The 25744-nt window shown below is 41.4% G+C and overlaps 1 protein-coding gene across 1 annotated transcript in view; it reads left to right on the top strand.

The window, feature by feature from the left end:
• The first annotated feature begins 1687 nt into the window (after nucleotides 1-1687).
• Nucleotides 1688-25744, top strand: part of LOC122814099 (large neutral amino acids transporter small subunit 4-like) — a 430411-nt gene continuing 406354 nt past the window's right edge. The window contains exons 1-2 of the mRNA XM_044086716.1: nucleotides 1688-1747; nucleotides 1899-2047. Of these exons, the coding sequence (XP_043942651.1) occupies nucleotides 1688-1747; nucleotides 1899-2047 (209 nt within the window). The remainder of the gene's footprint in view (nucleotides 1748-1898; nucleotides 2048-25744) is intronic.

The raw sequence follows: 25744 nt of genomic DNA, 5'->3' as shown, positions 1-25744 counted from the left end.
GGTGTTCTTGATGAATATAGACCCCTCCCCTCCTTTCTTGGTGTTGTCCGGATTTTGGGGCCGGAACGCATGATATGAGGTAAAGCCTGATAGTGCCGGGGTGCTCTCGGGAGCCTTGAACCAGGTTTCTGTCTATTTTTTGTAAAATATGTAGCTTTCTAGCAAACTGTTGTGGACAGCAGTCATTAAATAATGATAGGCATGAGTTTCAGAGTTTGTATCCTTCAGAAAATGTTTACTAACTCAAAGCTTTTTTTATTCTAGCAACTTTCTAAGTCTATAAGAGAAACATTTAAAATCTGTTCCTGATTTTTGGGTCTATTATCTTTGATTTGATTTAAAATGTTGAGAGGGCAGAAGGGTGTTGCCATGGGTTCTACTAATGGCTTTAGCAGCAGCAAGATACATTTGTGGCCCATTGGTTTATGAATTAGTTCATTCATTTGTTCTCAAGCAGGTATCTGAGGTGTGCAATCATGCAAGTGGCTGTTATTGATGGGTGTGTCAGTGTATGTAAATACTTGGTTCCTGCCATCTGCAATATTTATGGTGTAAAGGAAGGAAATCATTGTAGTAAACAGGAACATCATACTATATGCCACGCTGTTTGTTGTGATCTTTAGTTTCCTTATATTTATTATTTGGTTGTGAATAATGTGGACAGCATGAAGTCTGTGACTTTAGTGTTAATAGTTTAACTGTGAATACATTTTTAATTAATTTATTTACCTTTTTTTGCAGTCAGATAAGTGTGAAATGCACTGTTTTGGGTTGCAACACTCTGTTACTTAGTGCACATAAGTAAGGCTATGAGCTGCTTCTGTAGCGTACGGCTTGATTTCCCCAGCCTTCATTTGTCTGTTGTGGGACTCCAACCAAGTTACTTCACAGGACAGCATTCCTAGGCTACTTCTGAAAAGGGACACTTCCACCCAGTGGACTTTCCCAAGCCGTTATCATATATGTTGCATAGTTGTCTTTTGAATTCCTGCTTCCTTCATACAGCCACTAATTAGTGCTTCACTATATACTGTTGACTATGAATCCCAGTACACATCTTGTGGCTTTATGGGTTAACAGATGCATTTTCAATAAATGTGTATTTCAAGGGAAGAGATGTTTACTGTTGCTCATGCCAAGTCTGCTTTCAGTGTGAGACTGTTTTGTTTTGTTTAGCAAATGGCTGTTAATGTTTTTGCTGTAAATTTTGAAAAAAATGTTTTAAATTAAATCAAGATCTCTGTAATCTTTGTAAAAGTGAAAAAAACTAAATAATTTGCTCACTAACAGGTTTGAGCAGTATTTTATGGTAATTGAGGAGAGACATCCAAGTAATGAAATATCAGGGGGAGTCCATTACCCTGTCTAGACTAGGGCCCCATGTGACTATGATTCAGTTCTGGCACTACTGCATATGCTGACTACTTAGACATGATGCTTGGACTTTTGTCACTTTGCTTTGCTATCTAGAACTTTGTAGTGGCACTTTTGGAGAAGTGAAAAGACAAATCCCTCTAAAGGCGTCCAAGTGTTGGCACCACCCCCTACCCACTGGCTGTTTTTTGCTCTAAAGTTATGTCTGCTGATTTCACCTCTGCTGTGATTAATACTGTAGCTTTTATGTCTACATTTATTTCCCTTGATGTTTCGTATTACAGCATCTAACCAGTTTTGTTGTCTTTCTAGTATGGTCACAGTACAGTTAAATAACAACACAAACATTCATGCCACTCAGCACACACTTTATGTAAAATCAGTTCTGCAGATGCAAGGAAATCACTTGATTGATCCATCTGTGCCTGGATGAAACAGTTAAATTAGATAAACACAACCTTACTATATCATTCTGAATTACACCTTGGCTTATTATATAATGACAATATGTGCTCTCTTTGAAGAAGTGGGAGACCAGATACTGCAGATCTTCACCATCTGAAACTCGAACAGCAGTTTCAAGGGAAACAAACCCAGCAGATTTTGAAACTCACTTTTACACATTTAAAGAGATGCTGTACAGAGTTTCCCTGCATCCCTGTCCCCCTGCTAGGTATGTATACATATTTAGAAATCACTCTGTACCTGGGAAGTGTGTGTGGTGTGTGTGGGGGGGGGGGGTATTCCAAGATACTAGAATCCTAGATATAGTGCATGTCCCTTACATTCATACTTGAAGTTACACAGCTTTGAGGGTCACACATACATTTCTCAGAATTTCAACAGGCGGTCAGCAAAAGGAATCACTGCAACATGTGATTTACAAGGATTTACCTCCTCAGAGTCTTCATCATGTGATTAACTATCTGTAAAGTACCTCATGGTGTGAACTACAGTGGATTTAAGCACTCATCATGTGATTAATTCACTATAAAGTACCTCATTGTGTGAACTATAGTGGATTTATATCAAACCTACTGGTCAGTAAATTTAGTTCTAACTTTACCCTTTCTCTCTTCTCTCTGTCTGTCTCTAAAGAAATACCTGAAACTGGTTCACCTCACCTGCTATCACACAAGACCAAGTCCTAAAAGTGCTATCAAAAGCTACAAATTCTGCATTGAGGAGTCCTGACAATATCCCTGGATAGATCTTAAATAGCACAAAGCACAATTTAGCCACACCCCTAACAACATTGTTCAATCTTAGCCTTCATACACATTTTGTACCATGTGAATGGAGAACGGCTACAGTCATTCCCCTGTATTAGGGAGGACTTTCCGTGGACCTAGGCAATTACAGACTCATAGTCTGATCCACCTCATTTACAAAGCCATGGAAAGACTTGGCATGGAATTAATCAATCAGGACATAGGGAACCTCCAAACACTATAGCCATCTCAGTTTGGATTCATCAAGGGCGGGTAAACTTGGATTTTTTGAAAAAGTCACCAAAGCAATTGATATAGGTAAAATGGTACTCGCATCTCACATATCTCGACCTGGCCAATGTTTTGACACAATTCCCCACTCAAGCATAGCAAAAAAGCTAAGTAAACTGAGAATAAATACCTTATGTGACCTGCTGGCTTGTCATTTGACTCACAGATAGAGACCAGTCACCAGTGGAATCCCCCACAGTTCTGTGCTGGGACCTCTCCTGTTTAGCACGCTGTTTTCTAAATAAAACCCAGTACCAAATGGCTCTGTCTGACTACGTTTGCAGATGACAACAAGCTAGGAGCAGTCATTGAATCCTCAGATAACTTATCCGTCCTGCAGGAAGGTTTGTCCCAAATAAGTAACTGGTGCAGAAATCATGGTCTGAAACTAAATGTCAAAAAATGCATTATTGCATCCTTTGGGAAGTTATCTACACCAGGGAATTACCACATTGGCAATACCCTAAGATCTGACCCAGTTGTTCTGGATACGGGAACTTATGTGGACAGTGACCTAACTTTTGACCAGCATGTATCTATTGTTGTAAGAAACTCCTTCTTTATTACAAGACCTAAACAACATGTTCTACATGGACCAACTCAAAGCCCTGTGACTATACTCAGTATCCTACAAACTGATAACAGAAGACGTGTCTGGCATACAAGGCATCCTCCAACCCATTACTCATGGATTTACTGCAACTCAGCAAGTCAAATGGTGTTAGTAATACTCAGTCTAGGGATCTAACCCTCTTCTGCAACATCAACAGAATGGTTTGGAGGGACAGGTATATCTCACAGAGAATACTACTGCTGTGGAATAGACTCCTCATTCAAATAAAACAAAGTTTATCCCTGTCCATTTTCAAGCCCAACTTAGATCTACGGATAGGTAACAGAAAATTTGCCGCAGGATTACCCCCTGTACTACTAATGGACAGAGGTGACTCCTAAATGCTTTATCCCATGCATGGGTCCCCTCAAATTATCTATGGTATAATCCCAATTATACAACAACCCCCCCCATTAATATTCCAAAACGGGCATGCTGATTGGTCAGCATGCACATTGTAAATCAGAGTTATACTAATGGAAAAAGGTCTGGTCGCCTGGACTTTTTCCATTAGTATAACTCTTTTTTTACAGCAATGTAGAACGCAAGATCTCCGTTGCTTTTTACACACTGTCTTGCATAGTAAGACAGCTTTAAAAAAAGTAACGGAGATCTTCCTATCTCCGTTGCTTTTTTTAAAGGTGTCTCGCTATGTTAAATGGTTTTAACATAGCGAGACAGCTTTAAAAAAAGCAACAAAATCTCTGTTGCTTTTTTTAAAGCTGTCTTGCTATGTTAAACTCCTTTAACATAGCGTGACACTTTGTAAAAAGCAACGGAGATCTTGCTTTCTCCGTTGCTTCCGCCCACAGCTCTGATGTACTGTGTAAGCATACGCATGCGCAATACATCAGAACTGCTGCAGAATACCAGACAGCTGCAGAAAGGCAGCAAGGAGGCATTATACAATGCCATTATTTAAGAAAAGTAATTCTTTTTTTTCTTAAATAATGTCATTGTATAATAGCAATAACCCACTTCTGGGTGTGGGTAATGCTGGATTTACCCACGGTTGTCTTTGTTTGGCCACTCAGGCTTCGCCCTCGTGACCAACCCTCACCAACCGTGGGTAAATCCAGCATTACCCACACCCAGGTGTGGGTTATTGCTGTATTATTCTCATTGGGGTAATATATAATTATTGACCATGGGATGGGTAAGGCCAATCTATAACCAAATGGGATAGGTTATTTTGGGCACAAAAAAGGAAATTGGCTAGGCTTAAAATGGTTGACAAGGGCAGCCAGCCTGGTACTTACCTATGAACCTGTGAACCTATTTAACCACCAATCATGTGATTAATTCACTGTAAAGTGCCTCAGGGTATGCACTATGGCAGATTTAACTACATCATGTGACTAACACTGTAAGGTATGTAGGGTGTGAATTACAGGGGAGTAAACCACTCGCCATATGATTAATTCACTACAAGCCACCACATGGTATGAACTACAGAGGATTTAACCATTTTATTATATATGGGTATCATACTATGACATATGTGAAAGTGTAGATTATAGGGGATTTAGCCACTGATCATCTGGCTAACTCAATACAAAGTGACCCCATGCTATAAATTATATGGGCTGTATCTAATCATGTGGATAATTCACAATAAAGCATCTCAAGATGTGATTTTATAGGGAATTTAACAACTTATTATGGCAATAATTCACTGTAAAGTACCTCAGATATGAAATGCTAGGGATTTACTCACATCATGTACCTCATCAAAGTGACACAAGGTATGAATTACAAATAATGTAACCTCTATGTGAGTTACTCAAAAAAAGTTCTCCAGGGTGTGAGTTACATCAATCTGTCCATTCATCATGTGATTAACATGTTATAAAGTGGTCTAGAGTATGACCTGCAGGGGTTTACCCACTCATCATGTGTTTGATTCACTAACGGTGATCTAGGGTATGAATTACAGGGGTTTTACTCATTCACAATATGGTTTGTTCTTTGCTGTACACTGGGGATGGGGGATTATGGGGAATATGTCCTCTCATTTTATGATTTTTTTCAGTATAAAGTACTGCAAACTGTGAGACAGAGCAGATCATTATGTAGGAATGATACTTGATAGGGTTCTGCACTCAGCTACTGTAAATCAGCACTGAGACAAGAAAGAGCACTTAATGCATTAAACCCTGTATAACGGAAGTGGTTGTTGGGAAATTTACATCTGTTTGATGCAATGCCCTTATGGGGCACACTGATCCAGCTGGCCATGTGAGGACTGGGCATCTCCTATCCTTGCCCAGCTGCAGCCCTTTCTGCATCCTATCGCAGTAACTGACCTTTCTCTAATTTTCCCTAGAAGCAGGCTTTCCTTCATCATGCCCTCTAAACTACCTTTTCTCTTCCTACCTCAGATGTGGCTCTTTTCTCTCCTACCACAGAAGGAGTCGTTTCTCCACTGTACGTCAGGAAACAGACCTTTGTTCCACTTACCCCTGGAGTTATTCCTCCCCATTACTGCCCAGACAATTCCGTATTCACATCCTGTCCTACTTTAGAAGCAGCTCTTTACCTGTCTATCCAGGAAGCAACCATCCATACCATAATATCCCAGGAACAATCACATTCTGCCATCTGACTGCAGAAATAGCCTTGCTTCCACCTTATCCAAGAAGTGAATCTTCCTTAAACTAGCCCCAGAAGCATCTCTTCCTCTGTCATACCAAGAAGGAAACCTTCCCACATCCTTCTCCAGCTGCAGTCCTTTCTCTGTCAAACAACATAAGCTGCAGAAACAGTCCTCTTCATCATATGCCAACAGCTGACCTTCATGGAACTTTCCACAAAGGCATTATTTCCCACCGACCTATCTTAAAACCATCTCTTTTCCCTATCTTACATCAGGAGCAGCCATTTTCTGCCATATGAAAACAGAAACATCCTTTTGCGTATCCTATTCCAGGGCTGTACTTCCCCACTTAGGATATCATTTTTCCTTTTAGAAAGTGAGTTTACTTTTGTGAAACTTGATTGGTGAATCTCAAACAAAAATGACAGTACAGGTTTTTGAGTACTTAGAACCCTTACAAACTACAGGTGTTCTGTGTACAGGTCATGCAATATCTGCTGATTATATGGCACCCTAGGCATTAGATCACCTCTTCATCTCCTGGTCTCTACAGATATACCAGCCATCTCTTAAGTCTGCTGTAATGATGTGTTGGAAATACAGTCAAGCTTATAAAACTAGACAAAACCATGATAACAGGGGTTGCACAAACTATCAGAACATGGATTACATGGTGTGAAGTAGGTCGAATGCCACTCCCTTCTTGCCTTGTATGGTCCAAGGAATAACATAGCCAATAAAAAGAAAAACGCTAAGGAAGAAAGGTGTTCTGTTCACTCAAATGAAAAGACATTTTGGGGTGATGACAAAATACAGAATGCAGTATCTATATTTAATACATCTGAGGCTGTAAGTTTCAAACTCCTAAAACTGGCTTGTATCAATAATTCATGTAAACTTAGCATCAATTATGCTCATGACAGAAAAGCTGAAATATGCATAGAGTTGCTTATTCAGTTGTTAGTCACGTGTTTCCTTGAAATAAATGTGGTCTAGAAAGAACTTCTTTAGTATGGAGCAAGCAGTGTTATGGAATAAAACAGATGAGTCATTTAAGTTTGGCTGGCAGCAGCAGGAGGGTTTAGTTGCCACCTCACTGCTTTTACTCCTCGTACGCTGCAGTGTTCACACTCAAATGGACAGACCCACTGTTCTCTTCACACTCGAATGGAGAGACCCACTGCTCTATTCACACATGACTTAATAGACCCGCTGCTGTCTTCAGACTCAAATGGAGAGACACGCTACTGTCTTCAGACTTGAATGAAGAGACCCACTGCTCTCCTCAGACTTGAATGGAGAGACCCATTTTTGGTTAAGTTGCCACTGTTACTATTTCTTTATTTCATGGCTCAGCAGATCCTTGCATAACTTAAGCCTGTACATGTCACCAACTAAGATTGGCCTTATAAACTTAAAAAAGTTGATAAAATAATGTGTTTTGCATTAGTGTGCATTTTCTGAATGACATGAAGTCTGAAACTCAGATTTCTTTCATAATTTAGTAATTTCAGTCCTCAACAATTTGGCAGAAAACCACACATTTTATGAGGAGCGGACCAAAAATATGAGGCAAAATTCTTGACATTCTATGAAATTCTGGAAAGTTGAGAAGTATGGGTGTAAAGTAGAAAACCAGTGCTGAGTACTAAATTGTGTGTCAGTCAATCTGTCACACACACTCACACACACACACACACACACACACACACACACACACACACACACACACACACACACACACACACACACACACACACATACACATACACACGTGTGCACTTGCATGTGTCCACACAAGAGATTGTCAGCTCACTTCTCATCATGTCTTTGGGATGTGAGAGGAAACCACTGACAATGCCTAAAGCTTATCTGGCAACACACAGAATATGCAGAGCCCACTGCAGCTGGGTATCAAGAAAGAGAATGAAACAGAATGAATCAACAGTGGTGACCACTGCACTCACTGGGCCACCCTCTGCACTCACTGGGCCATCCTCTGCACTCACTGCACCACCCTCTGCACTCAATGCACCACCCACTGCACTCACTGTTTCACTCACTGCACTCACTGTGCCACCATCTGCACTCACTGTACCACTCACTGCACTCACTGTGCCACTCTCTGCACTCACCGCACCACCCTCTGCACTCACTGTTCCACCCATTCCACTCACTGCACCACCCTGTGCACTCACTGTTCCACCATCTGCACTCATTGTGCCACCCACTGCACTCACTGTTCCACCCACTGCACTCACTGTGCCACTCTCTGCACTCACCGCACCACCCTCTGCACTCACTGTTCCACCCATTCCACTCACTGCACCACCCTCTGCACTCACTGTTCCACCATCTGCACTCACTGTGCCACCCACTGCACTCACTATTCCACCCACTGCACTCACTGTGCCACCATCTGCACTGCCTGTGCCACTCACTTCACCACCCTCTAAATGTGCATTATCTGCCAAAAAAGATATTTGTAGTTGGGCCTGGGTGTGACAAATACTGGAAAGAATGTAATGTTTGGATGAAATAAACGCGTCTATATTACAACTTTGAACATTTAGATTGTCGAACACCTAAACGTCAACACCTACATTTCGGACGCTGAAAACAGCAAACAGCCAATTAAGCAAATGTTTTTCCTTGTGAAAAAATTCACTTGGCCAAAAAAAAAAAAAAAGAAAAAAAAAGAAATTTTAAAACCCTAACCAAGTGGGGACTTCACCTCCACACACCCCAACATGGGGGGTTGTGCCCCCCACACCCCCCAACTAAATATACCAACTCCGAGATCGCTCTACATCGGGGAAAGGGCAAATCCCGGATGATGGCCAAGCAAATTTTTTTCTTTGGGAAAAAAATTTGTGTAATTGGCCATTCGTGGTTTTCAGCGTTCGACATTTAGGTGTCGACATTTAGGCATTCGACAATCTAAATGTTCGACGACGTAATAGTAACCCAAAAAAAATCACACTCCAATAATGGCTTTTTGCTAAATTTTGAAGTATGCTTCTTCGTCCACAGGATACCAGCTTTGAACTTTAATTGTTTCTTCCCTGACAGCAATGTGACTTTCCTGAGCCCATCTGTACTTGATTCACAGTTCAGTATGAGTGGCTTTACGTAGTTGTTTAATCCCACTGGGCATGGAACACCAGCCCAAATCTTTATGCTGGTAACAATGGGATGTCACAAGAGAAGAGTTTATACCAGTGACAGTGGAGTGCCATGAGAGGAGTGTTTATGCTGGTAACAGTGGAGTGCCATGAGAGAAGAGTTTATGCTGGTACCAATAGGATGCCACGAGAAGATAGTTTATGCTGATGAAAGTGGGCTGTCATGAAAGGAGAATGAGTGTGAGAGCCACCACTGCTGCTCACTGGGAGGCTTGACTGCTAGGTAAGGGTCTTACCCCCTAGCATGACAGTGTTCTACATGTAGCATGGCCATGGGGTGTATCCCTGCCTGAGGCTTGAGTGACGACTCCTTGTCCCCACCCACCCAGCCACTCACTGCAGCAGCCTTTCTGAGCCTCAGTATGAAGACCCACCTCCACCAACACATGATTCCCACCCGCTGAGAATGAAAAGCAGCCAGAGCCTCGTTATTACTTTCTTATTTCCCCGTGCTAGACTCCAGTACGTATCTCAGCTGCTAACTTGAACTTGAAACTTCTAGACTGGCTTTATCCCTTCAATGAGGAAGGGCAGATTCTTGAGTGCAATGGGACAATGGGGTTCTTATGGAATAAGATGACATCTGCTGCACAAAGTAGAAGCATAGCTAGGATCGGGTGAAAACGGCAACCTTCTTGGGCACAAGGTATTAGGAGGCACAATCGGCAGATGCTGATCAGTCTTACATTAATTTCTGTACCTGCTTTCAGAATGCTGGTATGGAAATACCATTTTTGTGGTCTGGACTGAAGCAAAGTACCTGCTTCAGCAGTTTATGTTAATTTTTTTTCCTCTGGTGCTTCTTAGGAGATAGACGAGGAGTACCAGGTCAGAAAATGGACCTTTTTTGTTTTTTGCTTTAGAGTTAAGGGATGCTAGCTCAGGGATTGGCTCTGGGTGTGGAGCTGATAAAAAATATTAATTTTACACATATTTTTTCACAGATGCTGTTATGGTGATACAGTAGTTTTACTTCTACTGATACTGGTGATCCTGATTTCAGGAAGAAACTTAGGCAGTCGACAGTCACGACAGTGGCGATCCTGATTTCAGAAAGAAACTTGGGCAGTCGACAGTCCGGACAGAACAAAAGGTACCAGACTGATGATGGTGCATCTCCTTGCCTGGTGAAAGGGAAGGGTCATGTAGCCAGCACATATATTCTGCTGTTAACCAAGGAAGCACATGTTGCAGGAGAATGGCTGAGTAGCTGATGTAAGATGCCATGACTGACCAAGCAGACTACCCCCAAGGATGAAAACTTCTAGAAAATGCCAGGTGAAACAGCTGACTGGATCATGGCTGCAGATAAGTCTTTTCTATATGACAACCCATTCATTTCAGGATGAGAGTCCTACAATCCATTCATTCCCTATCTGTGAGGCTCACCATCACTACCCACGTCAGGACTGAGGTCACTCCTGTCCTCTACCAGGGTGACAACCTTATTCATTTCATATTCAATTCATTCCACTGCCCCTTCATAAAAAGCAGGTCAGGTGGCAGAGATCAGATCATTTAGTAGGTTAGTCAGACTGCCCACTAACTCCCATCTCAGCAGTGGCATGCAGTCTTTGCAGTTGCTGTTGACAGGAAGTGCATGCATACAATTGCATGTCCTGACCTCCTGCAAACAAAGCAGAAAACACTGAACATTACTAGGTCCATTGCTGTGAGTGTTAGATCTGCACACCTACAATGTAAAAGGGTGCAACCACCTCCCTTCTTCAATGACAGGTGAGTTGGTACTGACCACTTAATCCCGCCCTCCCTGCTTAGTCCCTCTAATGCCACTAATCAAAGATGGACTGTCAGGGTCATAGTTAGAGCTTTATCACCCTATTTCAGGGGGCTCAACTTCCTGTTAATATGTTAAAATATCTGATGACACCGCATGGATATTTTGATGGATTTGTTGTGACTGGGTGGAGGTATAACATTTGATAAATTTCCACAGCTAATCTTGTAGGATCTCATTCCTGTATATGTATTATATAATTTGCTTTTGCATGTGAAATACTACTCCACTTCTGCCTGCTGCTCAGGTAAAGGAAGCTCAGGTAATACACATCACCCCCAACAGGTTATGGAGTAGGTCCTGAGATTCTGACCAAGTCTTGCCCAGTTACCAAAGGTTCGGGTAAGGGAAGCTCAGGTAATACACGCCACCACTAACAGGTTATGGAGCAGGTCCTGAGATCCTGATCAAGTCTTGCCCAGTTAGCAAAGGTTCAGGTAAAGGAAGCTGAGGTAATACACACCACCACTAACAGGTTATGGAGCAGGTCCTGAGATCCTGACCAAGTCTTTCCCAGTTACCATAGGTTCGGGTAAGGGAAGCTCATGTAATACACACCACCAACAGGTTATGGAGTAGGTCCTGAGATCCAGACCAAGTCTTGCCCAGTTACCAAAGGTTCGGGTAAGGGAAGCTCAGGTAATACACGCCACCACTAACAGGTTATGAAGCAGGTCCTGAGATCCTGATCAAGTCTTGCCCAGTTAGCAAAGGTTCAGGTAAAGGAAGCTGAGGTAATACACACCACCACTAACAGGTTATGGAGCAGGTCCTGAGATCCTGACCAAGTCTTACCCAGTTACCATAGGTTCGGGTAAGGGAAGCTCATGTAATACACACCACCAACAGGTTATGGAGTAGGTCCTGAGATCCAGACCAAGTCTTGCCCAGTTACCAAAGGTTCGGGTAAGGGAAGCTCAGGTAATACACGCCACCACTAACAGGTTATGGAGCAGGTCCTGAGATCCTGATCAAGTCTTGCCCAGTTAGCAAAGGTTCAGGTAAAGGAAGCTGAGGTAATACACACCACCACTAACAGGTTATGGAGTAGTCCTGAGATCCTGACCAAGTCTTATCCAGTTACCATAGGTTCGGGTAAGGGAAGCTCATGTAATACACACCACCAACAGGTTATGGAGCAGGTCCTGAGATCCTGATCAAGTCTTGCCCAGTTACCAAAGGTTCAGGTAATACACGCCACCACTAACAGGTTATGGAGCAGGTCCTGAGATCCTGACCAAGTCTTGCCCAGTTACCGTAGGCCTATGCCATTATTGTATCTTGCTGCCATGCAGAAGGCAAAAACAGGGATTTCTTCCCAGTCTTTCTTTTAAAGGTAATTTCTAGGGCTCATTTATATAAAATAGTGACATTGGTGCTGATAATGAACAACTCTGTCCCTTGGCATAGGAGCCTTCACATAAAACATTTTCTGCTGTTTTCTTCTCAGTGAAGGTGTGATATGCAGTGTAATAACTGCACCATCACCTACATTACCCAAATTTCATGCCACAGCATTTGCCATTAACCGGAAGAGGAGGCCTAGGCCATCTGCCAGAAGACAAGCATGTTGTGTACCTCGCCCCCCTACTAAGAAGTAGGGGGGCTGACCAGTAACTACTGTATCCAGCCTCCATCCCACATCTGACACCCTCACTCCAAGGTCATGCCCTCCATCAGAAACAAGTGCCTTCAGTCCCTGAAAGGACAAGAATAAAGTGCTTTACACAAGACTAGGAAGGGTAGAAACCTGGTTTTGAAGTGCACTGTAAATAACCAAATTCTGTCACTGAAAGCTGAGATACCTGCATGTCAGTAAATGAAGAAATGAAAGAATGAATGAATGAATGAATTAAGTAAATAAATAGAGCATTTTTTGCAATTTTCCAGTATTAGAGGCTGTGCACTGGGTTAAGGTTGTAAACTGTTAAGCTGTTAATTAACTTCACCTTGTAGTCCTGGGTTTGAGTCTTTCAGTCTCCATTTGCCTCCTGTGTAATTCTAAGGAAGTCATTTAAGTGGACAGTACCTCTGTGTCACCTGTGAAAAGAGGTACTTGCACCTGACAGAGTTACCTAGCTACAAAATAAAACTAATAGTGTTCTTTTTTTTCATTTTGTTACAGTCTCCTCCTATAAAACCTGTAGCTACATTCTGTTCAGTAAACCTCTGTTAATATGCACACTTTTAACAATAGCATTGCAACAGAATTCAAGCAGTCTGATTAAGTGCCAACATAATTTAAGTCCTGTACAGTGAATACCATTAATCTGTGTAAATCAGAGAACCTGTTCAAAGGTGTGAAGCTTAGTAAAGGGTGATCATGGGTCATTGCTTTTATTACCTTGCTGAAACTGTAATCTTTATGTAAATAGAAAAACCTTCTGACACTTCTGAAGGTCAGAGAACAGGTGGAATTCAGCCAAACTATTCACTAATCTGTGGAAAGTTATGCCCACCCACAGAATACCCTCAGGCCCAGCATATTTTAGTTTCAAGAAACTCACTGTACTTTTCTTTTTATGGTATACTATGACTTTATGTTTGGCAATATGGATATCTAATGCATCAGCTGTTACTGCAGTGATGTGTCTACAAGTCATTCTGTTCATATGTCTGATGTGTTGCATTCTGAGATTCATTTGTTACCTCACAGTAAACAGAAAAAAATCCACATGCTTATGGAATTTTCTATAAATCTAGAAAAATATTTTGTATACATGCCTAGATCTAGACAGTAGCCACCTTCTTCCCTTATGCCTTTGTTCATCATATTCCCTCTGTGTAGAAGTGTGTGTGTGTGTGTGTGTGTGTGTGTGTGTGTGTGTGTGTGTGTGTGTGTGTGTGTGTGTGTGTGTGTGTGTGTGTGTGTGTGTGTGTGTGTACATAGATCTTCCACAGTAGGGTTTATGAACAAGTTTGCTTAGGAGTAGTGAAACCATGAGTGAAATACATGAGTCCATAACACAGCTGGCTGGCTTTTAAGGGGTGAGTGGTATGTTTATGAGTCCATCACAGTTCTAACTAGAGTGGTTCCATGGACTGGAACAAGGCCAAGGCATGCCATTCCATAGGAGTGGGAGTGAGAATGACCTGGATAGCTACAGGTCCAAGAGCCTGACATCATGTTGAGATAAGGTCACAGGGAAAACACTGAAGAAAAGGCTGATTGGTTTCTATAAAAAGAACAGTCTTTGGAATAAGAACCAGTGTGGGTTTGTGGAAAGCACATCAAATCAGTCTAAACTGACCCAGTTTAATGGCTGGGTTACATTGATGTTTGACAAAAGAAAAACAAAAAATGTAGTAGACATGGACCTCAGTAGGTCTTTGAGTTAGTCCTGTACTATAAACTCATATATAAACTGAAAGGACGTTTTTAATATTCTTTTTATCCCCACTACCTGCCAACCTTGCCATCCTGTGAGTGACTGGCCCATTCATTCCTCTTAAGTTGGCAGCCAATTGCAGGAGACCATCAGCTCTGCAGCTATCATGGTTTCATGGGTGATGGCCTAAGTCCCAATCCCTTGGCCACCGATGTGCACACTTAGTCATACTTGGTCATGTTATGCTTTTCCATCCCAATTGCATTGTGTACATTCCCAGAAATCTCCCAGAATGTAATCACATATCACAAATTAGCAGAGCCAAGCACACATCCCTGGTCCCTAAGCTGCATAATCGACTCATGGTCACTGCAGGACTTAGCAGTGTAGCAGATTACACTGTCTTCCATGATGAATATGCCAGTATTAGCCACTCACTGCCACTATCCCTAGTCAGTTCCCTCAACTTACAGGGTACCAATTAAACTTGAGTCATCTGAACTGTAGTCAGACTTTCATCCATCTATGGCATGGAATCAGTACTAAACTGAGAGGATCTGGTGTAGGAGAAGAAAATTATCAAATCAGTAGATGCCTGTCTTGGTAGCTGGATGGAAGCAACTAGCAGTGAAGGGAACCCTATCAAAGGGGAACTGACTCCAGGAGAAGATTGTATCACCCTTTAATGACTCCTGGTTGCATGTTTACTGGAGTCACAACTAGAACTGCTCAGCAGAGTACAATGGAAGTCTACTACTGTAATAAATCACAACTAGAACTGCTCAGCAGAGTACAATGGAAGTCTACTACTGTAATAAATTAAACTGAGAATAATGGAAGTAAAAAAAAAGTTTAGAAAATTTACCTTTGTTGTCACTTTAGCATGCAGCCTAGGAAGAAACACACAGGAGGTGGAATACCACACTGAAGTGAAATATTCCTTCTAGACAATGGAATGTAGTTTTCATGGAATGAATAGTAGAAAACGAAGCAGGTCACCTGAGGAGGTGGTGGACAGTAACAGAACTGAGGCCTTCAGGATACCCCTGAATGCTTGATGAGCTAGGAGAAAGAGCATGAGAGAGGCAGCTAAAAAGGTATTAGCTGCACAAATGAGAACTACAAATGCAAATAAGGTAGGTTAAGTTAAGTAATTAGGTTAAGTTAGACTACCGTGTAACATACATACAATATCAAATTCACACTACCAACTCACACAGCAATATTTTTTCATTTATGAGCTTGACTTTTGTTCTTATTACCGCAGTACAGAGCATTGATATGTGTCAGGTTAGTAAATGACATTTGTGTTTCTGTGATTTATGAAGTTTATGGTGTTTTTTTTTTTTCTCTCTAGTGGTTCTTCAGTGTAGGTACACTGGCTGCTTCTGCGGAGTTGTGTTTATGTATGTATGTTTGTATGTGTATGTGTTTTGGTGAACGGGATATCTAGTTGGGCTGTGGCCCATTCTCAATAGAGGCCAGGACAAAAAAGCTCCAGTATATATGGATGTTGACAATCTGTAAACACGGTATTATACTAACATTGTAGGAGCTTTATACACATACAAGCCAGTGTGTGTGTGTGTGTGTGTGTGTGTGTGTGTGTGTGTGTGTGTGTGTGTGTGTCTGTGTGTGTGTGCGTAGATATATATATATATATATATATATATATATATGTAGATATATATATGTAGATATATATATGTAGATATATATATATATATATATATATATATATATATATATATATATATATATATATATATATATATATATATATATATATATATATATATATATATATATATAAAATCCTTTTTTAAGTAAATCACTGACCCATTATATCGACATTCAAAGTATTGACCGAATTCATTCAAAACACACAAATTTGAAAAAAAAAGAAATCAACATTTTATGCAGGGAGATAAACCCCACTCCATCCCTCACAGCCCCTACTACTCATGTATACTAACTGTGAGACTGCACAACAGCGAGGACAGTGTAAATTACCATTCCCCACAGCTTACCAAAATGTCAGCATTTTTCAATAGACGTGCATTTTGATGTAAAGATGCACCTAACAAAAAAAAATGTCTGACATGCTGTATTTTATCCTGACTGTAGACCACAGTTTGCAACTGACCACTTTTAGGGATCGATGGAATGACTTACAGCTTTCTTGGCAGAGCTGTATCTGCCTCATCTAGTGGCTGGTGCAAGTTCCCCATCCATCTCAGCTGTTCAAATGAAACACAAAAGAAAAAAAGGACTTCAGCTTTTACTGTAGAAAACTGGTTGGTACTTTTGTACCAAATGACTTCCTGCACCAGCCAGAGCCCACCTCTACAAGCTCATCAGGTATAGAGCTAAAATAAAGGAGTTTGGATTTTTTAAACTGCAGCAAGCCAGTACTGGCTAGCTACAGCTTAATGCATGAGAAGACCTGAAGTGCCTTTCCGTACTGCCATTCAACAAATGCCAGCACAGATCCATACTGCCATTCAACAAATGCCAGCACAGATCCGTACTGCCATTCAACAAATGCCAGCACAGATCCATACTGCCATTCAACAAATGCCAGCACAGATCCGTACTGCCATTCAACAAATGCCAGCACAGAAAAAAATGCAGGAACTGCACTTCTCAATCACCCTTCATAACACTTTGTATCCAGGGTGAGTGCCTTTTTTGCTTTCACCCTTACTATGTTTCAATCCCTTGGCAAGTTTTTTTAATTGATTGGTGAGCACACATTATGATTATCAGTTCTAGGGAGTTGGGGTGCAATGTATAGTTTTTTGAAGTGATTTATTTCTTTTGCTTGTTAAGTTTTTTTTTTTGAGTTAATGGTTTAACGACTTTTATTATTCAGTTAATTTGCATTGTCACAGAATCTTTTATTTTTTTACACATCCACAAATGTGCACACACAAAAAACACACACACATATGTATATATATGGGGCTGGTACTTTTGAGCAAAAAGCTGCAATGTCATCTGTTTTGTCCACATGCTTTGGTGAATAGAACAGAAGATGGTCAATAGGAGTTTGAGATCAACAATCCCCAAGGTAGGAGAATATGTCCTTACTCTGGAATTGTGCTGTCTCAGATTTGCACTTAAAATTAGTAGTGAGGTAATAGGGTGCACAGGGGCTTGTCCCCCCTGAAAAAACAATATCTGTTACATTTTTTGCTCTGAAGTTGATCCTTAGAGCATGTCAAAGTCAAAAATCAAAGTCAAAGTAAACTTTATTGTCAGTTCAATTCACACAAGCGCGAACCGAGCAAAATTACGTTTCTTCTGGCTCAATGTGCATACAAAACATAGACTACATTTAACATGACAATAACACACAAAATTCTATAGACATAGATGACAAACACAACAATAATAAATACTTGCATTATTGCACTGATTTAACAGATTGTCACTCATTACTAGGTTATTAGCTTATTTTCACTGGAAAAATCCACTTGTCATATGTTTTTGTCCCTGATTCAGTTTTACTTGATTTAGATGCAGAATTACACAAATAATGCACATTTCTCTGACAAGCCAAAGCAGCAGCTGCCACATAGAGTGCTGCCATTTTTTTTATGCAGAAGTGTGTTAACATTAATGTGTTGATGTTTAGAATTTCAATGTTCTGGGTGAACCTGGGGATTCAGAAATGCTGCTTCTGTGATCGTGGCATGTGTACAACAAGCAGCGAGGCTTATTTTGAATGCTTGCAGCCTGGCCAGTGCATGCAACAAGCAGCTCCTTATCACAGAAGGGACCCAAGAGAAGATCGTGTTAGTGTGTTAGTACAACCTGCAGCCAGAGTTACATTCAAGCAGCCGTTATAAACAATGACTATGCACCAGTGTGAATTTTAGCTGTCTTGAAACTATGCACAAAGGTAGTAATACTAATGCGCTGAATTATTGTTGTGAATCAGGATATGCAGAAAATTTTCTTATGGCTCAACATAAGGCTGTGATTGGTAAGGGTTCAGTGTAAAGATGGCAGCAGGGCAATAAAAACTACAGAAGTTGACAGAAGACTGCAAAGGGAGCTGGTGAACATAGCAGGGATGCAGAACAGAGTGGAGAAAGTGGTATGACATATATACACAAATACCAATCTGAAATACCTGAAAACATAGACAATGTGAAACTCAGACAGAATAGGGGAGATACAGTAAAGTAATATGATGTACCAACTTGCATCACTCCTGATAGCATGCAGTTTTATTTTGTTATTGCACTTGTACTATAATGTAGATATAATGAAAAACAAAATATCAACCTTAACGGGATTTAAACTCATTACCATGTTTGGAGATATTCGCTTGATACTCACTTAAACATGGCATTAACAAGTTAAGCCACTGCAGGCATTATACTAAAGGGTTCAGGAGAACACATATCAGTGGTATGTTATACATCGACCGAATGGATGCAGAAAAGTAAAATAAAAAAATATATAACCATAAGAGGACTGGAACACCCTGCTTTGTCCATTGACAGTCAAAAAAACCCAGATCATTATCAAACTGAGCCACAGCAGAAGTCAGAATAAAGAGGTAGAATTTACTCCAATGCACATTTTACAACTAATGTGCAATGGTATTCAGTCTATGTGCACAACAAATGGCAATATATGTGGCTCATGACTCAGACTGGACTTTATTTTTGCTATACAATGAGAACTGACATTTCTGTTTGGTTATATATGAATGTCAAGTGTGCTCTCAGTAACCTGTTGTACAACATGCAATCACAAAAGGATATATTTTATAAGCCCTTTCTGGGCATGCGTGTGGTGTGTTAATCTATTTTTGACCAGGTTAAAAGCTGGAAATGGAGTTATAGGATAGAGATGAAAAGAAGATGCAAGTAAAGGGTAAAACAGGAGGTAAGCAAATAAGGAATGAGTATGTGAGGTAGGAGGAATAAACATTTTTGTGTGACTGCTGCTCATTTTTTAAGAGTAGGGAAACTTGGGTAAGTAAGTAAGGGAAGTAAGAGAAATATTAAAAGGGTACATTATGTAACAGGGAATGACAGAGAAGACTAACAAGGCATACAATAACACAATATGGGAGAACACAGTATTAAAAGTGGCATCAGGCAGAGTGAAAATATTAAGAGGAGAATTGTGAAACCAGAGGGGGCCATGAACACAAAAGGGAGGGAAACACAGAGTTGGGGGATAGCATTGGGTATGCACAGATAAGACACAGTGGGAGATTACACATTACCCTGAGTTCTGTCACCAATGGGTCTTGGCTGAGAAGGTGGAGTCAATGTTGGACAGGAACACCACTCAAGGAGTCTGGAAAGTATGGTCTCCATGTGGTCAAAGCGGACATTCCCTTTAATCTCTTGATGATATCCCCAAAATGTCTGTTACTTGCCAATGGGTGACAAATCTGTTACTGCCATTCACACTACTATAAGCAGGTACCAGTTCATAGGTTCATAAGTGTGTACAAGGCTAATAGTCCTGGAACCTTTACAAGCCTAGCCCATAGGATTACTCAGGCATCATGCCATCCAACCTTAGTTCCCAGTACCTCTGTCGAGTAGAGCCACTGGAGTGATCCCCGGGGTGAATTTTCTATTTCCCATCCACTCATCAAGGTTTCTCTTGAAGAGGGCCAGTGAGGTGCTCTGTTTGACATGTATGAGAAGTCTATTCCATGGCATGGGCAGTCTCTGGGTTATGAACCTGTCCCTCCAGCACATTCTGTTGATTGTGGTAATGAGGTTGAGGTCTCTGAAGCATGTGGTGCAGAGGGATTGAGATTTCTTTAGCTGTAGCATTTCTAACAGAGCTGGGTCAGACATGGCTTTGTAAGTCAAGCAGAAATCGCCTCTAAGTAGGCGATATGAGACAGAGAATAGTTGGAGTTTTTTGAGTCTGTCCATACAGGACAAGTGTTTTAAGGCATAGGATCCTCTTTGTGAGGTGCTTTTGAGGCCTCTCCAGTTGTTGCAGGTGTCTAGTGAGGTACATGCCAAATGGGGCATTGTACTCAATGATTGGCCTAATGAGGGAAGAGTAGAGGGAGACAATGACCTCTTTCTTCCTGGATGCAAATCCCTTAGTAATGAGATGTGCCACATAGAAGGACTTTCTGACCACAGTGGAGATGTGGTGGTCCAAAGAGAGATTTGCTATCAACCTGTGTTCCCAGATCTCTTATAACACCTTCTGTGTTCAGTGGACTACTATCAATGTGATAATTCATGGGAACTGGGTTTTTTCCCCCAAGGATGATGACACATGTTTTGGCATTGAGCTTAAGGCTATGGTTCTGACACCAGTCGTTGGTCTCAGTGAGGTCTTTCTGTAGGATGTCAACTTCACTTGGGGAGTTAATAATGGCTCCCAACTTGCAATTGTCTGTGAACTTTGTCAGCCAGAGTCTCTGTGTTGGCCTGGACTTCTAAGAAGTAGATATCAAACAGGAGAGGACCCAGGGCTGATCCCTGTGGGACTCCACTCATGACTGGTTGGCAGTCTGACTTGGAGTCAGCTACTTTCACACTGTGGGTTCTATCTGTGAGACAATTTGCAACCCACCTAGTGATATAGGGGTTGATGCCTAGGTTAGTGAGTTATTCTATGATTCCTGAGTGGGGAATGGTATCAAAGGTCTTGGCTAGATCAAGGTAGGCTGCATGAACCACCTTGCCTTCATCCACAGCTCTGGTGACTGACTCAAAGAAGTTGACCAAGTTGAGCAGACATGATCTACCCTTCACAAAACCAAACTGTGTGGAATCCAGAGTTTGGAGATTCCCTATATCCTTGTTTATTAGGTCCATGATGATGCGTTCCATAGCTTTATATATCAGACTTGTCAGGCTAATGGGGCAATAGTTCCCAGGGTCTGTAGTCGCTCCTCCTTTGTGGAGAGGGATGACTGTAGCAGAGCGTTATTTGGTAGGGACAAAGCCTGAGGTGATGCTGTGATTGAGCAAGGCACACAGGTGAGGTGCCAGTTCACTCTGTAGTTCATGTAAAACACAGACAGGGATAGTGACAGGTCCCATAGAAGCTGTATTCTTGACCTTAGACAGTGCTGTTTTAACCTGTGCAGCAGTAATACTGGGTGCCTGACAATCTGCTGGTATTGTGATTGGTCCATTGGGGGGGTAAAGTTGGCACTGAATCTGTCGGCCAGTATATTGGCAATATCTGTTGGCTCGGTATAGGAGGTACCATTGTGCAGTAGCTCAGAGCAAATCTGGGTATTGCCGTAGAGATTCTTTACATAACTATAGAAGGCCTTGTGGTTGTCTTTACTATCTGCTGCAATTCTGTTTTCATAGCTAGCTTTAGAGGATTTGATGAGGGATCTCAACTTTTTGTTGAGGCTGATAAGGGAGTTTTTCCAGTCTTGGGGCTTCAGCTTATTCCACATCAGTTTCCTTCTTCTGTTCTAGAGTTTGTTTATGGCAGAGCACCACCAGATTGGCTTCCTTTTTTTGAAGGAGAGCGTCTTGGTTCTATTGGGTATGGCAAGATCCATGCATTTGTGTACGTGTTCGTACAGTGCATTGGTGTATGATTCAGTGGTCATGCAACTATTCTCCATTTGCATGGGTGCCTTGAAGTTAGCCACCTCTGTTTTAGGAGCCTAAAGTTAGCTTTGGAAAAGTTTTTCATGGTGGTTACCTTTAGGGGTGGGATTGGAGGGATGTGGCTTTCCAAGGTGATTAGTTTGTGGTTGGATCTAACCAGGGAGAAGTTGACTATTGGTGTAGAGCAAAGGTTGTCCATCTTAGTAAAGACCAGGTCAAGGATATTGCTACCTCTAGTGGGGGTAAGAATGAACTGGTCCAGTTGGTACAAGAGTAGTTTTCCCATTTAATGGAGGGGTAGTTGAATTCACCCAGTATGAGAGTGTTAGGATGGACCATAATATTCTCCAGGGTGCTTAGGCACGTGGAATGTGAGTCTTGGGATATGGTTGGGGACCTATAGCAGGCTACAATGTGAATCGCTGTCTTACCCAATGTCAGCTGCACCTGAAGTATCCCTGATGCATTATGTTGGGCTACCAGTCTGGAGGTGTGTGCATCCTTTATGAATATGGAAACACCACTGCCTTTGGAGCTTCGGTCCAACTTCTGGGGCCAAAAGGTGTGGAATGAGTTATAGCCTGGTAGTGCAGGGGTGCTTTCTGCTGCCTTGAACCAGGTCTCTGTTACAGCACAAATGTTGATGTTTTCCATTTTAAGGAGTGCTTTGAGTGAGTGCATTTTGAGATTTAGACTTCTAGCACTGAGCAGCATGACCCTCAGATTGCATTTGTTTGTAGCTGTTACAATGGTAATTTGGTCTTTGGACCACCACCTAAAAAAGGCACTATAGGGGTGGCAAGAGCCTTGGCCAGTATTCGGAAGCCCAGGGGTGACAGATGCAAGCCATCACTGGCAAAGCATCGAGGTCTGTCTATCATGTCATCCCAGGCAGACAAATACTGGATCCCCTTAGAATGACACCAGAAACTTAGCCAATTTTTTGAAATCAATCATTTTCTGCTTGTACTGTGGTATCATTCTGGGTGATGGTAGGATGCTGCTCAGGGCTAGGGTCATATCTGTCTGGGTTACATAATCTGAGAGCTCCTCCATGTCTCTTTTCATGTAGTCCATGGAGGTATGTCTCAGGTCATTCACACCCACATGTACAATGACAGAGTCATATTTGTACATGTTGTTGAGGGACATGAGAGTGTGCATTGTGTGGCCGATCCTGGCACCTGACTGGCAGATGACTGTTACTTTCTCTTTATTCAACCTAGTGAGTGGTACATCTGTGTGATTTACTATTGAGTCACCTATGACTAGTGTGCTGGGCATGCTGTTTTGCCTTAGGGGCTTTGGTTGAGTGGCACACTGTTTAGGAGAGCTATGTGTCTCGTGATTAGTGTTGTGGTGGTCAAGTGCATTTCTGCCTTGGAGGTCTCTGCTGTTTACCAGCCTCTGGTGTAAGGCTACCTGATGCAGGTGGTGCAGGTAGGGCAGGAGGTGTGGTGGCAGCTGTGGCAGGCTGGGACCCAGATGTGATAGTTGCTGGGGATGGAGGGGGTGATGGTTCTGGCTCTACCTTGTAAGTGGCCAACAGACGTTGCCAGTAGGCCACTTGCAGGTTGTTGTGATCCTGCATATAATAGTAAAACAAACGGAGAGAAACAAAAAATAAACCAAAGTGATAAATTTTAGAGAAAGGATGGTGGTAAAGAGGGTGGGAGAAGAGAAGTACAAATACAGTGAAAATGCATTCTAACTATTTTTGCTAATGATACAATTAAATAGAATGCATTTTGTAAAGCATTAAATAATCATGGATGTCAGAAGCCCTTTTCAATATATATAGATAGATACAGGGGAGGGTTAAAAGAACAGCGATCATGACATAAATATTAGCCAAATCAATGTTTGCCTGTAATCAGAGATGCATTTTAATGTCTTAGAATTACGGACATCTACAAAGTAAACACGCTCAGATATGTAGACATATTTCAGACACATTTGATAGGCAAAGGACAGCCAATCTGGTTATATACCATGTACTGCTGTAGTGATGCTACTAGTCAGGAAAATGTACATTAAATGTTTTTTAGGATAACAACAGTGTATGTGTGTGTGTGTGGGGGGATTCAACCCACTTACCTCCTCATCAATGTGAGAACAAAGACACTAAACCTGAAAATCCAGTTGTTCACCTATACAAGAGGTATAGATCCGCAATCGTAGGACCGCTTACATATCTGCTGAATACGCAAGACCCAAACATAATGAAAGTTTTAAAACATGAGAACAAGTCCAAGATAACTTCCCTACTTAGTTTAGAAGCATATCAGTGTCAAGTGGGAATGGAAATCAAACCAGAGGTAGATAAAAGTCAGGCAGCAACTGAATGTGCCAAAAATCAAAAGAAAGATTATAAGGTGAAGGACCAGACGAGAAGGCAAATTTGGAAAATGCATAAATATAGTTGCAAGTACAGAAAACTCTAGAACCAACCTCATGTTGATCATGACTGAATGCAGGAATGGGTAAAGAGAGGTACATTTAAACCAAAAGGCAAAAGGTTAATACTGGTGGCCCAGGATAGTGGACTAAGTACATGTTGGTTTACAAAGTCCATTGAACATGTGGGAGGAACAGACAAATGTAGGTTTTGTAAAACAGAACAACTGGAAACAGTCATATCTCATTGCTGGCTGTGCTATACTAATGGCAGAAAGACTGCATACTGAAAGGCATAATAGTGTGGCAAGACTGTTGCACTGGGGATTGTGCAAACATTATGGTACTGAAGTAGCCGAAAAATACTGAAACATGAGCCTCAAAGTGTTACAGAAAACGATGAAGCTTATATCACATAGGATCACCCATCACCAAGAGTTCAAAAATAGATGGAAGAAAACCAGATATAGTGCTCCATGAAAAGAAGATAAAAGTAGCACTGATCATAGAAATCGCTACACCCACTGACTACAGTGTCTTACGTACATAGAAACACAAAGTCATAAAATGTCATGATTTGCAGGCAGAAACAAGGGCAATGTGGAAGAAGGATACCCAAACAGTTCCAATAGAAGAAGGAGCAACAGGTCTTATAAAAAATAATCTACAATCGTATTTAGATACGTTACTGATACATAACTCCATACAAATTGCAGGAGTCATTACTGGGCACATTGCAGGTGCTGCAAAGAGCACTTCTGGCTGACATCAAAGACTGAAACAATACTAATTTCATTAACTTTAATCGTACTTTGACTGAAGAATAGGGTCTATTCCTGACATGGTATTAGAAACCCAAAAGATTTGGAGAAATTATAAAAGAGGAGGCATGAAGAAACACTTCTGATATTGCATAGTCACCAATATCTTTAATCTGTGCCAGTACTGACAGACATGGCACAAGTGTATGACAAGTTATACATTATTTTGTAATGCCTACTATTGTTACTATTAAAAGCTGACATTTTTATGATTGCATTTATTCTCACCCTGGCACTCTCTTAGGTGCTCCAATCTGCTCCTTTGCAGCTGTCTGTTCCTTTCAATCTCTTCAGGGGATAGAGACATAAAAAAGCATAATGGAAAATTTGGTGGTGTCACTTAGTGGCTGGTTATTTGTGCAGCTAAAAGAAGATATACTTAAAATATGGAGGTACTGACTGCACCTTAATGTCTGCCTGCCACTGGCAAAGGAGTTCAGGATTGAGATGCCTCATGTCACTATAATGGTGAAAACACTGTTCCACCATCCATGAGATGCCAGTGGTATGACTGACAGCCTTGCACAAACTGTTGCAGTCATCTGA

Source organism: Protopterus annectens, chromosome 10.part0, assembly GCF_019279795.1.
Source record: "Protopterus annectens isolate FY-2018-M chromosome 10.part0, PAN1.0, whole genome shotgun sequence".
NCBI lineage: Eukaryota > Metazoa > Chordata > Ceratodontiformes > Protopteridae > Protopterus > Protopterus annectens.
Note: the sequence above shows the minus strand (reverse complement) of the source record. Positions and strands in the feature narration are given on the sequence as shown.